The sequence below is a fragment of the Dama dama genome, chromosome 29 (assembly GCF_033118175.1).
Source record: "Dama dama isolate Ldn47 chromosome 29, ASM3311817v1, whole genome shotgun sequence".
NCBI lineage: Eukaryota > Metazoa > Chordata > Mammalia > Artiodactyla > Cervidae > Dama > Dama dama.
In genome coordinates, this window is record NC_083709.1 from 19,642,343 (window position 1) to 19,660,486 (window position 18,144).

Genomic DNA, 18,144 nt, shown 5'->3' on the forward strand with positions numbered 1-18,144 from the left:
AAAGATGATTCTCTCTAATGTTTTCCACTTGAAGTGATACTGTTTCCGGGCTCTTTTTTTATTTTAATTGAAGTATGGCTGATTTACAATGTTGTGTTAGCTTCAAGTGTACAGCAAAGTGATTCAGTTATGCATATATATCTATTCTTTTTCAGATTCTTTCCCTTATGGGTGATTACACAATATTGAGTAGTGTATGTACTATAAGTAGGTCCTTGTTGGTTATTTATTTTATATACAACAGTTTGTATATGTTAATCCCAAACTCCCAATTTATCCCTCCAACCCTCTTCCAGCTTTTTAAGATCAAAAATCTGATTGCAAATCCTTGGAATGAAAACTTGCTCCCAACCAGAGACTATAAGATTCTGAGTCTGCCTGAGGATTTGACAGTTAAATAATTTGTTCCAAATTATACTTCTTGTCAAGGGTAGAGTCAGAACCAGATCTGAGTTTGTCTACTGTTTCTCTTCTTGCCCCTCACGCCTATCATTTCCTACCTGACTCTAATCGCCTTTTGGTGAAGAACTGGATTGCTTGGACTCTTTTTAGACTTGGTCATTGGCCTTCTAAAGACCCTACCTCCCACCCTCTTTATTTTATTATCAATGATTGACTTTATTATTTATTTATTAAAATATTTATTTTATTTTTTTATTTGACTGCACTGGGTCTTTATTACAGCATGCAGGATCTCTAGATGCGGCGTGTGGAATCTTTTTAGTTGCAGCATGTAGAATCTAGTTGCCTGACCAGAGATGGAACTCTGGCCCCCTACATAGGGAGTTTGGCGTCTCAGCCACTAGACCACCGGGGAAGTCCCCCTGCCACATTCTTGCTGACTCTCCCCACCCCTTCAAGCCAGTGCCCCTTTCTTTCTGATGCCTTCTGTCATCATTGGACACCACGATGGTCCTCCCAACCTGCTTTTGAAAGGAGCTTGCCATCCTGGGACCTAATTTTCCGCCCTCCCCGCCCCCCCCCCCCCCCCCCCCGCACTGTCAGGTCAAACCATGGGCAGCAGTTCATTGAGAATGTAGGACTTGAGGTCAGAATAGGGAAGATCAAGGTTGGAGGTCAGAATAGAAAGACCATGGTTCTAGCAGGGTTTCCCAGGTGTTAGTGATAAAGAATCTGCCTGTCAGTGCAGGAGATGCAAGAGACATGGGTTTGATCCCTGGGTCAGGAAGATTCCTGTAGAGTAGGAAATGGCAACCCACTCCAGTATTCCTGCCTGGGAAATCCCATGGACAGAGGAGCCTGGCGGGCTACAGTCCATGGGGTCTCCAAGAGTCGGACATGACTAAGCATGCTTGCACGGCATGGCTTTCTAGTGAGGAACCAAGTATATTATTCAGCTGAACATACAGTCTGGAACCAATCATTTCTTTTTTAAATCTATAAAGGTAACCCTTTGGGCCTCTTCTTATCCTCTCTAAAACAGAAAAGTTGAACAAAAAGATCTTAAGATTACTTTTAGCCCTAAAATTCTATGACATCTGAATCTCTTATTGTTGTTCAGTCAGCAAGTGTTTTGTTGACAGCCTCCCCTGGAACCTGTGGATCGTATAAGGGAAAGTAGCTGTAATCTACCTGGGAAGTGAAAATGAACAGAATCACCTGGCGAGCAATAGCAAATCCTAGAAAGGCCAGGTGGAGCATGGGCTGCAAGTGGAGGAGGAGTTGAGAAGAGTCAGAATGCTGGTGCCTGAGACTTAGGAGGGGAATTAGATGCTTGATAGGATTTTGTTAGACACAAGAGAAGGGTTCAGGAATTGTGTGAATCCTGATTTTTCTCTCTTTTTGTCATTCTTTATTTTTTCTGGGCTGCACTGAGTCTTCGTTGCTGCACGAGGGCTTTCTCTAGTTGCAGCGAGTGGGGGCTACTCTCTGGTTGCAGTACGTGGACTCTAGGACGTGCGGGATCAATAGTTGTGGATCACTGGCTTAGTTGTCCCAAGGCATGTGCAATCTTCCCCAACCAGGAATGGAACCTGTATGTCCTGCATTGGCAAGGCAGATTTTTAACCCCTGGACCACCATGAAAGCCCTGAAACCTGATTTTTCAGTCTTCTGAAAAATTGTATAGGTTTTTTTATTTTATTTTATTTTATAGGGTCTCTTCTATTTTCTTTTTCTCTGCTTGTTGTCACCACTCCATTGGCCTGTGGGACCTTAATTGCCCAACCAGGGATCGAACCCTCGCTTTTTGCAGCAAAAACACAGAGTCTTAAACCACTGGACCCCCAGGGAAATCCCCTCTTCTATTTTCATCTAGAAATTCTGAGATTGTCTGTCACTGTTATTTGAGGGTCCTAGTAGCCCATGGGGCAGTTAATTAGGAGGGAGGAGAAAATGGTATTCTTTTTCTTCTCTAAAGTATAAGAAGTGTCTACCTGTGATATATGATAGTCCCTGGTTAGTAGCAAAGATGACATTTTACAGGCCTTGAGGTTGTTGTTGAATCAATTATTTCAGTCTCCATTTTGCCTGCCCTTTGAAAGCAGAATTTGAGTCTAAAAAAAGGAAGGAAAACAGATCTGTTGGAAGCCTGAAACCAGCCTCTCATCCTCCTCCACAAAAGGGAAGAAATAGGCCTGAGCTGGTTTTTAAATAGGAATGTTCTGACAGTGCGAGAGAATTTAGAAAGTGCCAAGAGGAAGGGAAAAACATGGAGCCCAATTTTGAAAGCCGACAGAGAGTGCAGTGTGGGTGTGAGAGAGACATTCACACCTGTTTCCTGCTGTATCTTGCTTCCTGGCTCCAGATCGCCCTCCTCTGCCAAACCTTCTCACTCTAGTTGTCCCTTCCTCACCCATTCAGATAGATACACAAATGACTGAAGCTCAGGAAAACACCTCTCCACTAATATGTAAATATACTCACATGGTAGCAATACATCCAAAGGATATTCATTTGTCACAAGCATATTCATTCCTTCCAGCAAGCTTGAGTACCTGTAATATGCCATGTACAGCACTCTGCAGTGGAGAAGTCAAGATGAATAAGACATAATTTCTGTCCTAAATGGTATATAACAACAAACCTATACAGATAAACACTGAGCTGTAAGCCCAGAGGCGCACATAGGCAAACATATAAATAATGTACACCCACTGATATGTGAACTCATGAAATAAAAAAACAGAACTGCTCACTCATAAATTTCACAAGTTCTAATGCTAGTAATGCTGAAATATTTGGAGGGAGGGTCTCCATTTTCCTATTTTGCCTTTGTCAGTTTTGTCATCACCTTTCAAATTCCAAAAATGATTTCACTTTATAGTTCCATTCTTTTCTTATTTCTTGCCTTTAAAGAATTATTTATTCTTTAAGATGAATTGTTTCACATGGAGAAACTAAGAAAAAAGAAAGTTTGCCCAAGTTGTAAATAAAGTTACCCTTTGAGGTACAAAATCTGTCTCTCTATACTCAGTTGATAAAATGGAAAAGACTGTCAGTATTTAGTGATTGATCCTTTAATGATGTCTTTTTGAAAATTTATTTATTTTATTTTTGACTGTGCTGCATTTTCATTGCTGTGCACGGGCTTTCTTTAGTTTTGGCAAGCAGGGGCCACTCTAGCTGCGGTGAGCTGGCTTCTCACTATGGTGGCTTCTCCTGCTGGGGAGCAGGGGCTCTGGGGCGTGCAGGCTTCAGTACTTGTAGCACATGTGCTTAGTTGCACCAAGGCATGTGGAATCTTTTGGAACCAGGGATTGAACCCATGTCCCCTGCATTGGCAGGCAGTTCTTAACCACTGGACCACCAGGGAAGTCCTAATGATGTCTTTTTAATGGGTATTTTTGAACCATGAAATATGAAATCATTCCATCTTTTTTTTTTTAATTGTAGGTATTTGAAGAAAGAAGAGCTCTTCTTGGAAAATGGGTAACTATTTAAAGTATACTTGATTCTAAGTCAGAAAGAGAAAGACAAACACCATATGAATATTACTTATGTGTGGAATCTGAACTGTGGCACCAATGAACCTACCCTCAAAATAGAAACAGACTCACAGACGTAGAGATCAGACTTGTGGTTGCCAAGTGGGAGGAGAGGAGGGAGCGGGCTGGACCGGGAGTTTGGGGTTGGTAGATGCAAACTATTACATTTAGAATGGCTAAGCAACAAGGTCCTACTATATAGCACAGGGAACTATATCTAGTATCCTGGAATAAGCCATAATGAAAAAGAACATTAACAAAGGAATGTATATAAATCTATATATCCGAATCTAAGTTATACTTTCACACTTCCTCAAAGGAAACACAGTCTCAATGACCATTGTCCATGATCAAAGTACAGTAAGTCTATTGTGTATGAATGAGTTCTGTTCCAAAAGTGAATTCATAGGTCCAATTTGATCATAAATCCAACAAAGTTAGCCTTGGTACCTAACTAACACAATTGGCTGCATCCCACTGTTTGTAAGCTTGCTTCCAGACATCCTGGGCTTGAAATTAAAAAACTGTTCTACTGTAGTCTACACAGTACTGTAAAGTACACAAAAGCAGAGCCACTTGTGGGGGATGGACACGCAGGACCGTGCACGCCAGACACATGAGCTAATGTCATTGGACATGCGAACACACATTCGCATCTTTGAAAGTTCGAAACTCAAATGTTTGTATGAGGGGAATTACTCTATCCATCTCTAGCCAATGTGCATTACTCATCAGATTTCTCTACAGTCTCATTGAGAGTCTCTTCCACCCAAGAGAACTGGAAACATGGTCATACAAAAACGTGTACACTAATGTTCATAGTGGCATTATTCATAATTATAAAAAATGTAAACACCCAAATGTCCATTTGGTGAGAAATGGATAAACAAAATGGGATCTACCCAAACAATGGAATAGTATGCAGCCTTAAAATGAAAACAATGGAATAGTATTCAGCCTTAAAATGAAAGGCAGTTCTGTTTCAAGCTATTCACATGAATGGACTTTGAAGACATTGTGCTGCGTGAAATAAACCAGACACAAAAGGACCAATATTGTATGATTCCACTTTTATGAAGTTCTTAGAACATGCAAATTCACAGAGAAAGAAAGTAAAATAGAGGTTATGAAGAAATCGGGACGTTATTTAACAGGTACAGAGTTTCAGCTTGAGTTTTAAAAACAGTTCTGCAGACGGATGGTGGGGATGTTACACAACAGTGTGAGTGTGCTTCATGTCACTGAACTGTACACTTAAAAATGGTTAAAATGATAAATTTTGTAATATATAAATTTTGCCATAAATTTTAAAAAGCAAGGACAAGAAAAAAGAGTGAAGTACTGATATATGCTGCAACATAGATAAACTTTGAACATAGTATGCTGAGTGAAAGAAACCAGACACCGAAGCCACCTAGTGTATGATTCCATTTATGTGAGATATTCAAAATAGACAAATTCATACAGACAGAAGATAGATGAGTGGTTTCTGGGGGCCAGGGAGCAGGGTGGAGTGACTGGCTGTAATGGGTATGGAATTTATTTGGGGGGTAATGAAAACATTCTGAAATTAGTAGTGATGGCTTTACAGTCTTGTGAATATACTAAAATGCTGGGTGGTGTGGCATATGAATTGTCTGTTAATTTAAAAAACAAATCAGGATCCCTTTTAAAAAATTATACTTGGATCTTTAACTCTAGGTGTATATAGTGAACTTGAAATAGTCCATCTTTAAAGCATACAGTCAAAGCCTTCTTTCCTTTTAAGGGAGCATCTTTGCCCCAGAATATAGCAGTAGACAGAATATCCTACCCTGTGAGATACTGAGATTCATTTTCCCGTATGTCTTAGTCCATTCCAGGTGCTATAACAAAACACTGGTGGGGGCGGGGGCTTATAAACAACAGAAAATTTATTTCTCATAGTTCTAGAGGCTGGAAAGTTCAAGATCAAGGTGCTGGCAGACTGAGTGTCTGGTGGGAACCTGCTTTCTGGCTCACAGACTCTCCATGTGTCTTCACATGACAAAAGGGATAACAGGTCACTCTGTAGTCTCTTTAATAAAGGACACTAAACCATTCATGAGGGCTTCCCTGGTGGCTCAGTGGTAAAGAATCCACCTGCCAATCAGGAAACTCTGGTTCGCTCTCTGGGTCAGGAAGATCCCCTGGAGGAGGATGTGGCAACCCACTCTAGTATTCTTGCCTGGGAAATCCCATCAACAGAGGAGCCTGGTGGGCTACAGTCCATGGGGTCACAAAAAGCCGGACACAACTGAGCGACTGAGCATGCAGGCTCGAAATCCCATATGTGAATGGTCTCCCTCATGACCTAATCCTCTCAAAGGCCCCACCCACCTCCCTGTGTCATTACCATAGGGTTAGGGTTTCAACTCAGGAATTAGGGGTGACATAAACATTCAGTCCATCCCACTAAGACTAAGATGAAGCACTGTATCTTACTGTTCTTGTTTGTCTGATTTAGTCACCGCTTCTTTTCTGTGCTGGTCTACAAGCTCCAGTCTAAAGATAATTACTAACCTAAAGAAGAAAAATAAAGTCATGTCCACAGTGTTTCTGGAAGACTTTACAGATACCCTGGAGAAGGAAATGGCAACCCATTCTGTGTTCTTGCCTGGAAAACCCCATGGACAGAGGAGCCTGGCGGGCTATAGTCCGTGGGGTCGCAAAGAGTTGGACACGACTGAGCGACTTCACTTCACTTTTACTTTTACAAGAAAAGGGGCAACATTGATTTCCTTCAGACAGGAAAACTGTCTAACAGGTGGAAGAGACTCTTACCTGGAGAGCCTTTTGTGTCTTTTGAATTTTTAATCATGTGAATGTTTTTAATCATGTGAAGGTAGTACCTATTCAAAATAATAATAAAATTTTATAAAATAAAGTCACTAAAAATGGCAAAATGAAAAATACCCCAAATTTAAAATCTAGCTAAGTTTTTCTCATATTGTATTTGTTTTTAAACTAACTTTGTTACCAACAACTTAAAAAAGAGACTTATAAAAAAAGCAAATAGATAAAAAGAGACATATTTAAAATGACTATATTTGCATTTTCATTCTACTTACTATGAGTGGAAATCCCTAAATTAATATAACCAGGGCTAATGTTCAGGCAGAATTCATTGGTATGGCTGACCAGCCTCTGTCTGTTTTGATTGGTTGGTAGCATTGCCAGTTGTTAAACATTTTTAATATCACCCTGGATAAAATTCAAGGTCTTCAAACTTTTAAAAAGATCTTGTTAATTCTCTTCTTTTACCATAACTAATAGAAGCATGTATTTGCAAAGGTCACTGATATTTGCAAAGATCACTAATTATCTCTCTGTTCCAATCAGGGTTCCAAACTACAGGGTCAGGCATGGTTTTACCATGCTCCTTGTTGTACATTGTTGATGCTATCAGGCATTTAATAAATATTTTCTAAATGAATAAATGATGGTTTTTCTCTTTTGCCCAACAACAAACTTATTCCATGAATTCAACATTCAGAAAACTAAGATCATGGCATCCAGTCCCATCATCATGGGAAATAGATGGGGAAACAGTGGAAACAGTGGCTGACTTTATTTTTCTGGGCTCCAAAATCACTGCAGATGGTGACTGCAGCCATGAAATTAAAAGACGCTTACTCCTTGGAAGGAAAGTTATGACCAACCTAGACAGTATATTAAAAAGCAGAGACATTACTTTGTCAACAAAGGTCTGTCTAGTCAAGGCTATGGTTTTTCCAGTAGTCATGTATGGATGTGAGAGTTGGACTGTGAAGAAAGCTGAGTGCAGAAGAATTGATGCTTTTGAACTATGGTGTTGGAGAAGACTTTTTTTTTTTTTTTTTTAGTCCTACCACTTTATTGCTACCAACCCATCTCCCTCACCCTTGTGCACACATGCTCAGTCATGTAATCTCATGGACTTCAGCCCGCCAGGCTCCTCTGTCCATGGACTTTTCCAGGCAAGAATATTGGAGTGGGTTGCCATTTCCTTCTCCATGGAGAAGACGCTTGAGAGTCCCTTGGACTGCAAGGAGATCCAGTCAGTCCATCCTAAAGGAGATCGGTCCTGGGTGTTCATTGGTAAGACTGATCTTGAAGCTGAAACTCCAATACTTTGGCCACCTGATGTGAAGAGCTGACTCATTGGAAAAGACCCTGATGCTGGGAAAGATTGAGGGCAGGAGGAGAAGGGGATGACAGAGGATGAGATGGTTAGATGGCATCACCGACTCAATGGACATGGGTTTGGGTGGACTCCGGGAGTTGGTGATGGACAGGGAGGCCTGGCGTGCTGCAGTTCATGGAGTTGCAAAGAGTCGGACACAACTGAGCAACTGAACTGAACTGAACTAGATCATATGGTAATCTTTATACCTCCATGAAAGCCACATGAATTAAGTTTGAAGAAGATATTGCCAGTTTATTTTTATTCAGTTTTCTCTCTCCATTTTAGGTTTTAGGCTTTTTTTGTCTATGTGTTTTATGAACAACATAACAGATTGATAGCATAAAGAATGCATTTTCAATAAGAAAGAAGAGAAGTAAGGATACAGGTTTTTTTAATTTTTCCTTTATTTGTGGCTGTGCTGGGTCTTCCTCTCTGCACAGACTTTTCTCTAGTTGTGGTGGGCAAGCTTCTAATTGCCATGGCATCTCTTGTTGTAGAGCATGGGCTCTAGAGCCTTCTCATTTAAGTTGTGGCATGTGGGATCAACACAGGCTCAGTAGCTGTGGCATACGGGCTTAATTGCTCCGCTGCATGAGGATCTTCCTGGATCAGGGATCAAACCCATGTCACCTGCATTGGCCAGTAGATTCTTTACCACTGAGCCACCAGGGAAGCCCAAGGATACTGATTTTTAAACTTAGCATTACTTGGGATTTTCATTGTAGGAGTCAAGTATTGGCTTTAAAGCTCAATCTCATGTTAGAAGTAAAGTCACTTTTTAAAACAATCTGGATAGTAAGGGGCAAGATGTAATGTGAAACCTATTCAATGATAGACAATCCAAAAAGTATTTTATATTTAGCCATGTGTGTGTGCTCAGTCTTGTCTCTTTTGCCACCCCATGAACTGTAGCCCGCCAGGTTCCTCTGTCCATGGGATTTTTCCAAGCAAGAATATTGGAGTGGGTTGCCATTTCCTTCCCCAGGGGATCTTCCCAACCCAGAGATCAAACCCAGGTCTCCTGCATTGCAGACAGATTGTTTACCAACTGAGCCACCAGGGAAACCCAAGATAATATAACCAGTAAGCAAAAGGTAACAAGCCTCTTCCTTTATCTTGACCTCACTGCCTGAGAACTTGCCTTTCCTTGCCATTTGGCGTGAGATGAGTGGCACTGATGCCCTGGCAATTGTCCTCACATCTTGAAAGTGCAGCAAGAATCCTTGTAACAACTACTCTGAAAATAGGATTTTCACAATCCTATTGTCAAGAAAGCCCTATACAAAGGCACTAAAAGTAACTATAAAATATAATTATGATATGATATAAGATCGTATTGTTGCTGTTTAGTCACTCAGTCGTGTCTGAGTCTTTTGTGACCCCGTGGACTGTAGCCCACCAGGCTCCTCTGTCCATGTGATTTCCCAGGCAAGAATACTGGAGCCAGTTGCCATTTCCTTCTTCAAGGGATCTTCCTCAACCAGGGATTGATCCCCTGTCTTCTGCTTGGCAGGCGTATTCTTTTCCACTGAGTCACCAGTGATGGCCATATAAGATAGTATAGCATAAAATAATATAGCACAATGCCATATATTAATTATATATGATATTAATATTAAAAAGGAACTAACTGTAAAATGAGGTATCATAAATGGTACCAGGATAAGAAAATGGTCCTAGCTGCTCCCCCATCGCACACATTAGATCCTTGGCCATGATATTATGGCTCTTTTTTCTTGAAGAGCTGAAGCAAGAGATGTGGGACAGATATATATACTACTATATATGAAATAGATTAAAAAAAAACAAACAGGAACCTACTGTATAGCACAAGGAACTATATTCAATACCTTATAATATCCTACAGTGGAAAAGAATCTAAAACAGAATATGTGTGTGTGTGTGTGTATACGTATCTATATATCTGAATCACTATGCTATATACCTGAAATATTGTAAAATAACAGTGCTTCAATTTAGAAATTTTTTTTAAAAAGAGAAAGATACTGGGTGATTACCAAATTCATGTACAGTTAATTCTTCAATGGATTATCTACTTTTTGGATTATTCCCAGCACCTTTTAAATTCCAAGGGGATTTTCCCCAGCTGTTACGCATTCTTCTCAGTCATCTACCCACCTTCAACTGGTAGAAGTTCAAGGAATGCAAATTCATTTTCTATTAGCCTAAATAAACACAATTAGAGAGGAGAAACCCCCGAGGCAAAGAACACCTATCAAAGCCAAATATAAATTATCTTTGACTGTTATAATCAGGGAAATAAATGAGAAACCAATGTAATTATCTTTTTAATCTCTAGAGGGAAAGGTTTGAATGTTTTCTTTTGTAGATTTCTTCAGCACTTTATAATCCTAATGTTCTTTTATATTCATTCTAAATCACTGTTCTTCGATCTGAGCCTGTTCTCTTCTTGTGGGCATCCGTGAAAATAACTGAGCTGACCTCAATCCTTCCAAGTGTGCTTCCTGTCCTTGTTAATGTACAAACATGGTAACTTTATGCTTTGCAATTTAATTATTTGCATATCTAATAATTTACCCATCATGCTTATTATTTTTAACATCACTATGATATTTTATAACAGGGGTCCCCAACCTCGGGGCCACAGACCCGTTGGTACCTCCCATCAGATCAGCAGTGGCATTACATTAGAAATAAAGTGCACAATAAATGTAATGCTATGGTTTTTTCAGTTGTCATGTATGGATGTGAGAGTTGAACCATAAAGAAGGCTGAGCAATGAAGAATTGATGCTTTTGAACTGTGGTGTTGGAGAAGACTCTTGAGAGTCCCTTGGACTGCAAGGAGATCAAACCAGTCAATCCTAAAGGAAGTCAGTCCTGAATATTCATTGGAAGGATTGATGCTGAAGCTGAAACTCCATACTTTGGCCACCCGATGTGAAGAGCCGATTCATTAGAAAAGACTCTGATGCTGGGAAAGATTGAAGGCAGGAGGAGAAGGGGACAACAGAGGACCAGATGGTGGGAAAACATCACTGACTCAATGGGCATAAGTTTGAGCCAGCTCCAGGAGATGGCGAAGGACAGGGAAGTCTGGCATGCTGCAGCCCATGGAGTTGCAAAGAGTCGGCATGACTGAGCGACTGAACTAAAACAAAATGTAATGTGCTTGAATCACCCCGAAGCCATCCCTCCCTGCCTGTTCCCCCAGTCCATGGAAAGATTCTCTTCCTTGAAACTGGTCCCTGGTGCCAAAAAGGTTGGGGACCACTGTTTATAATATTGGCTACCATGACTGCAGTTAGTCATACACTCTATTAGGAATTTTATACATATTTTCATTTATTTAATCTTCCCAGTAACTCTAAATTTAGATATAATTATTTTCAATGTATAAATGAAGAAATTAAGAGGTTCTGAATGGCCTCATTCCCAAAGCCCCCATGCATCCTTAATGCCATATTTTCTCTTATCATGTTGCTGAGCTGATTCACTATTGTGAGGCATTTGGGGTTATTTCTGATTTACTGTAGTGCTAATTATATCCCATAAAATTTTTTCCGTAACCCTAATCATCCTGGGTCCCCATGTAGCTCAGTTTCTACAGAGTAGCATGTAGCACTGCCCAAAGTAATTTTAAAGATGAATACCAATTTTCATGTTGTCTCTCAAGGAAAAATCACAGGGGATCCAATTCAGAACTCATAACACTACTTACCAGATCCCCTTTCTTCATTCCCCAGTTCTCTCACACTGTGTAACTGCAGGAAAGGCAGTTCCAGTCTGAACCACCACAAGCTCCCTCCAAGCCAAAACCCTGCAGCTCTCCTGTCTCCATATGCCCCCCACTGGCTCTTTGTTTTATAGATCACCGCAGCCTCGTGGGCTGATCCTTCCCCTGGCCCTCGCCACTCTGGTCTGACTTATCTATTCATTCTAATAATCCATCCCCAAAGGAAAGAAGTCTCATTTTATGATAGTTAGAAATAGGGACTGTGCAGAAACAGACCAAGAAGAAATCTGGGAACATTCATACATGAATACATTTTATTCATTTTTTTGTAAGTTAAGGTTTCTGATGGGTTTTTTTTTTTTTTTTTCTTCATTTTAGAGTCCCCCCTCCCCCTTGAATGATAGCGTCCAAAGTGAGATTCATGAGCACTGAATAGATCCTGTAACAGTGAATAGTTTTTGTTTTATTTAATGTTCTTTGTTTTGGCTGCACTGGGTCTTTGTTGCAGCACACAGACTTTCTCTAGTTGTGGCATGTGGGATCTTAGTTCCCCGAGCAGGTATCAAACCCTAGTCCCTTGCATTGGAAGGCAGATTCTTTTTATTTCTTTGTTTATGGCTGAGCTGGGTTGTGGGCTGAGTCTTTATTGCTGTATGGGGATTTGTCTACTTGTCGTGAGCATGGGACCACCCCTCTCTACTTGCAGTACGCAGTCTTCCTACTGCAGTGGCTTGTTGCAGGGTGCTTGGGCTTCAGTTGCCATGGCGTGTGGGCTCAGCAGTTGTGGCTCTCAGGCTTACTCGCCCCGCAGCATGTGGAATCATCCCAGACCAGGGATGGAACCCATTCCCCTGCACTGGTGGATTCTTAACCACTGGGCTACCAAGGAAGTCCCACAGTGAATGGTTTTAATCAAGAAGTACTCCAACTAATTAAAAAAAATAGATCCTATGATTATAAAGAAGTTGACTTGTCATAAGCCCTGTCAAAAATACATTTTTACTTTATATGCCTTTTTAGGTGGTCAATGTATTTTCTGATTACAACTGAACTATTATAAAATTCTGATTACTTTATAATAAGTAGCAAATATCTATCAGTGAAATGCAATAGCATATAAAATACAAGTAGCCCCAAACTTCCCTGTTTTCTCTTCTCTGATGGACTAAAGAAGAAAAACAGGTTTAGACTCTGATAACAGCTCCTTCAGCTGGTAACTGTTCCCATAAGAACCTTTCTTTTGATTTTGGCCAGCTCTCACGTTCTCATCTTCTGTCAGTCACTAATCTTGGGACTGGTTTGGGGTCATCACTGGGGAAAATTGTGAAGTAACCCAAGCGTTTGTTTGGCATGCCCCAGATTGCTTTGGCGTGTACTTCCTGTTTCTGGCACTCTTTTTTTTTCCCCCCAGGTCCTCCTATCAACTTTTCCTTTCCAATCATATTTATTTCACATCATATCATATTTCCTTTCCAATCATTTACATATTAGTAGTACTTTAACTGGAGCCTCCCAGGTGGTGCTAGTGGTAAAGAATCCACCTGCCAATGCGATAGAACCAAAAGACACAGGTTCAATCCCTGGGTCAGGAAGATCCCTTGGAATAGGAAATGGCACCCCATCCCAGTATTCTTGCCTGGAAAATTCCATGGAGAGAGGAGCCTAGTGGGCTCAGCAAAGAGTCAGACAAGAGTGAGTGGCTGAGAACACACACACACACACACACACAGAACTTTAACCCTATATACTCCCCCTTCTCAGAGATATTTGCTTGTATTGCCTTATCTGTAATTGTGAACGCAAAGGTTTGTTTCTGGTCCTGGAGTTTTAATCACTAATGAGCTGATACAGAAACTGTGGGGGGAGACTGACTGCCCAGGTATCTTCTATTCAGGTTGTACGGACAGTCACTGGCTTAAGATGCTTTGGCTTAGCAACTTCTTGGCTTTACACTGATGCAAAAGTGATAGACGTTCAGTGGAAACCATACTTAAAACTTTGTATTTGGGGTTTTTTGGAGGGGTGGCTAGCCATGTGCAGTAGGATCCTCTTTTATGGTGCCGGGCAGCCAGTGAGCCACAGCTCCCGTCAGCCACTCGGTCACAAGAGCACAGGCCAGATACACTTAAAACCATCAGTACCCAGACAGCCATTCTGGTTTTCACGTTCAGTGTGCTTGTGTACATGCTAGGCTGCGTTGTCGTGTCCGACTCTGTGCAACCCCATGGACTGCAGCCCACCAGGCTCCCCTGTCCATGGAAATCTCCAGGCAAGACACTGGAGTGGGTTGCCATTCCCTTCTCTAGATGTAGTAGTCAATAAATTACATGAAGTAGTCAACACTTTATTATAAAATAGGCTTTGTGGTAGATGATTTTGCCCAACTCTAGGTTCTTGTGAGGGCTTCCCTGGTGGCTCAGTGATAAAGAATGCCCCTGTCAATGCAGGAGACTCAGGTTTGTTCCATGGGATCTTCCTGACCCAGCAGGGCATGGCAACCCACTCCAGTATTCTTACCTGGAGGATCCCATGGACAGAGGAGCCTGGTGGGCAACAGTCCATAGGGTCGCAAAACAGTTGGACATGACTGAGCAAATAAACAGCAACAAGCATCAAGGTTCATATACATGTTCTGAGCACATTAAGGTAGACTGGGCTAAGCTAGGATGTCTGATAGGTTAAGTATATTACATGCATTTTTAATTTATGATATTTTCAACTTATGATGGATTAATTGAGATATAGCCCCATCAGAAGTTAAAGAAGATCTGTATTTTACAAGTCTATATATATTCTCAGTTCATGAATATGACCAGCTCCCAAATTTTTCTGTAACTCCAAGTTTTGAGGTCAAGTGCACGTCTATGTCCATACCGGCCTTGCTTGGGCTCACGCTCACAAATGTGAGAAAGAAGAGGTAGGTGGGAAAACGTGGGGTGTACTTGCTATGGAAAGAAATGCATGCAATTCATTAGGAATAAGTTACTAAATTCACTTTCTGTGCAGTTCTTTATCCCTTTCATAATGTGTCTCTGGTGTCAGACTAAACCTGGAGCTTTTTTTTATTTTTGCTTTGCTTTGCTTTTTTTTTTTCCAGTTTGACAAATGGACGGATACTCAGAGGAGAAGAATCCTGACAGGCTTGTTAGAACGCTGCTCCCTGTCACAGCAAAAGTTCTGCTGTCGAAAGCTTCAGGAGAAAATTCCAGCAGAAGCTCTGGATTTTACTACCAAGCTCCCAAGGGTGTTATCTTTATATATCTTTTCCTTCCTGGACCCCCGAAGCCTTTGTCGCTGTGCACAGGTACAGACAAAGAAGCAGTGTTCAGTGTATTGTAAAGACAGCCTAGAATATTCTGAAACTTGAGGAAAAAAAAAGAATGCACGTATACAAAACCAAGAATTGACAAGATGTTCAATATGTTTAGTTTGTACAATTTGAATTAGCCCCCATCTCTTTTGTGTCTGGCTGTGCATTTAGTGCTCAAAGGGGAGAAAAAGTAAGCCATCACTAAGTGTCCATAAAATAGTATTAGCCAGTTGGGGAAATATATACACATGTATATAATGGATTCATCAGCAGAATAGTCTTATATGGCACAGCAGAGGACCATAGTAAAACCTTAAAGTGTAGAGTGCAGGCCATTCATAAATAGAAAAGCGCAAAATAAGGTGCTAATGTGATAAATACAAAAGCATGTGAGACTGAAGAAGTTCAGAGTGGACAAATGTGCTCACAGGTTGGAAAAGCATCTGACCATTATTTTCTTACAAGTAATTCCATGGTGTATTCAAGTATATTTTTTAAGATATAAAATTGATAGTCATTTTGTTGATTTCTTTTCATAGTCTAGAAAGACCAGAAATTACCTGTTACTGGGCATTCACATGGTAACTTTAGTTTTTAAAATTAAGAAAATGAAAAAAAATTAAGAAAGTGAATGCAGTAAGATAGATGACTTATTTAATAATTGGTGTTGGGACACTTGGGTAGTATCTGGAAAAAAATTCTAGAAGGATAAAAGATTGATATGAAATTATAGGAAACCATTTCCTACTCAAAGGAGGGAATTCCCTGGTGGTCCAGTGGTTAAGTTTCTGCTCTTTCACTGCTGAGGGCAGAAGTTCAATACCTGTTTGGGGAACTAAGATCCTGTAAGCCACCAGGCATGACTAAAGGGGAAAAAAAAAATGTAATTAAAGGAAATCTAGGGAAGGAAGACTTTGTGAGTAATTTATAATATTCAGAGCCTCAAAAGAAAATGTATAACTTAAAATCTTGCTTTATTTATTTTATATATATTGTATTTATATTATATATGCTTTATAAATAAAGAAAGCAAGATTTTAAGTTGTGTCTATAAAAATTAAAATTTTCTCCATAGAGAAGAAAACTGTAAATAAATACAAGCAGTAAACAGGAGGGAATTCCCTGGTAGTGGTTAGGATTCAGTGCTTTTACTGATGAGGGCTCAGATTCCACCCCTGGTTGGGAGACTAAAAACCTAGAAGCTGCTGCAGCGTGGCAAAAAAAAAAATTTAAATAAACGGGAAAAAACATTGCCAGCAAAGGAGTAATTTTCTTATTTTTTAAAGGACGACTATAAATCTACATTAAGAAGAAAAAAAAAAAACCAAAGCCTAGCAGAAAAATGAGCAAAGGAAATGAACAAATAGTTCACAGAAAGAAAAGCAGATGTTTCTAAAATAGATAAAATGCTTAGCCTCGTTTTCATGTCATCATTTGTGACTCAGATGGATTGAGTTTCTTTTTTTCTTTTTTTAGTTTCTTTTTTAATGATACTATTTTATATTGTTGGGGATGTGGGGAAACAGGCACTTTCATATGTTGTTGGTAGATAAAGTGATGCAAACACCAAGGAGAGCAATTTGGTAGTATTCAATTTTTAAATAAAGATTCCTGGACATTCCCTGGCGATCCAGTGGTTAGGACTCTGTGCTTTCACTAACAAGGGTGTGAGTTTGACTCCTGGTCAGGGAACTGAGATCCTGAATGCCATGAGACATGGCTAAAAACTTAAAAAAAATGTTTAATTAAAAAAAAAAAAAAAAGATTACCTTTGGCCAGTAGTTCCACTCCTTGGAATTTGTCAGATGGGTATACTTCAACACAGGCAAAATTTATGTCTATAAAAGAATATTGCATCATTGTTTGTAGTAGCAAAAGGTTGGAAATAATGGAAATGTCTGCTAATAGCAGACTGGTTGCAACTATCTCCGCAATATATCATCAAAAAAAAAAGGTGTAAAATTATCCTACCATTTTGGAAAGAATAAAAGAATGTATCCATATTTGTTAACCTTCTGGAATGGCACACAAGAAGTAAGTAACAATGGTTACATTCAGGGAGGGAAATGAGTGGCTAGATGACAAGGATGAGAGAGACTCTTTTTTACTTTTTTTACAGTGCGCCCCTTGGTATCTTTGAATTTAGTGTTGATGTACACATGTTACTTATTCTAAAAATGAAACCATTTGTTTTTTTAAAAAAGCACAGTGTTTTAAATGCCCAGTAATAGAGTATCATTCTGGCATATAATGAATTATTAGGCAGTCATTAGAAAACATGTTTTGGAAGAACAGAGATGCTTATTATATGTAAAATGAAAAAAGCATGATTTTAAATTGCAATGCAGTTTCCCAATTTTGCTTTCATATATACCTGAAAAACAGAAAGGAAAATAACTCTACCAGCTTGTTGATAATGTTTGGTCATCTCTGATTGACAGGGTTCTGAGTATTGTTTTTCTTCAAGTTTCTCAGAATTTTCCATGTTTTTCACAGGGAGAATGTTATCATCCCAGGGATATGTGATACGAAACAGCCACTCTTATCATCTCTGTGTACCATATGTCAATATTGGTAGATTTCAGCATCATATTTTACTCCCAGAACTGACTGTTAGGCACTTGTTCTTTAGCTAGATTTAAAAAAGTAAACAATAAAGTCATTGCACCAAGATGAGCTGTGAGCTGTTTAAAAATGTGGTGGGGGTTGTCTTACAGTTTTGAAAGCCCTTACCTACCCTCAACTTTCCTCATTCCTATTTAGTTTTAAACAAAAAGCAGCAAAAATAAAAAACAAAGCGAAATTTTATCTATCCCCAGTGTGGGGTGGTGGGGGGGAACCCCAACTTAACTACCCTGGTCTAAACCAGATCTAAGTAAAAAGAGGAAGAGGGTGAGAATTGAGAAGAATTTTCTCCCCATCCCCTCCCTCCCAAACTCCACATCTTGACTGAATTGACTAACCATATGAGGATTGAGGGCAGT

The 18,144-nt window shown here is 39.9% G+C and overlaps 1 protein-coding gene across 2 annotated transcripts in view; it reads left to right on the plus strand.

Moving 5' to 3' along the window:
* Positions 1 to 18,144, plus strand: part of FBXO16 (F-box protein 16) — a 77,961-nt gene that overhangs the window by 12,823 nt on the left and 46,994 nt on the right. For both annotated transcript variants that reach the window (XM_061132915.1, XM_061132914.1), the window contains 2 exons: positions 3,856 to 3,891; positions 14,948 to 15,154. In XM_061132915.1, coding sequence (XP_060988898.1) covers positions 3,856 to 3,891; positions 14,948 to 15,154 — 243 coding nt within the window. The remainder of the gene's footprint in view (positions 1 to 3,855; positions 3,892 to 14,947; positions 15,155 to 18,144) is intronic.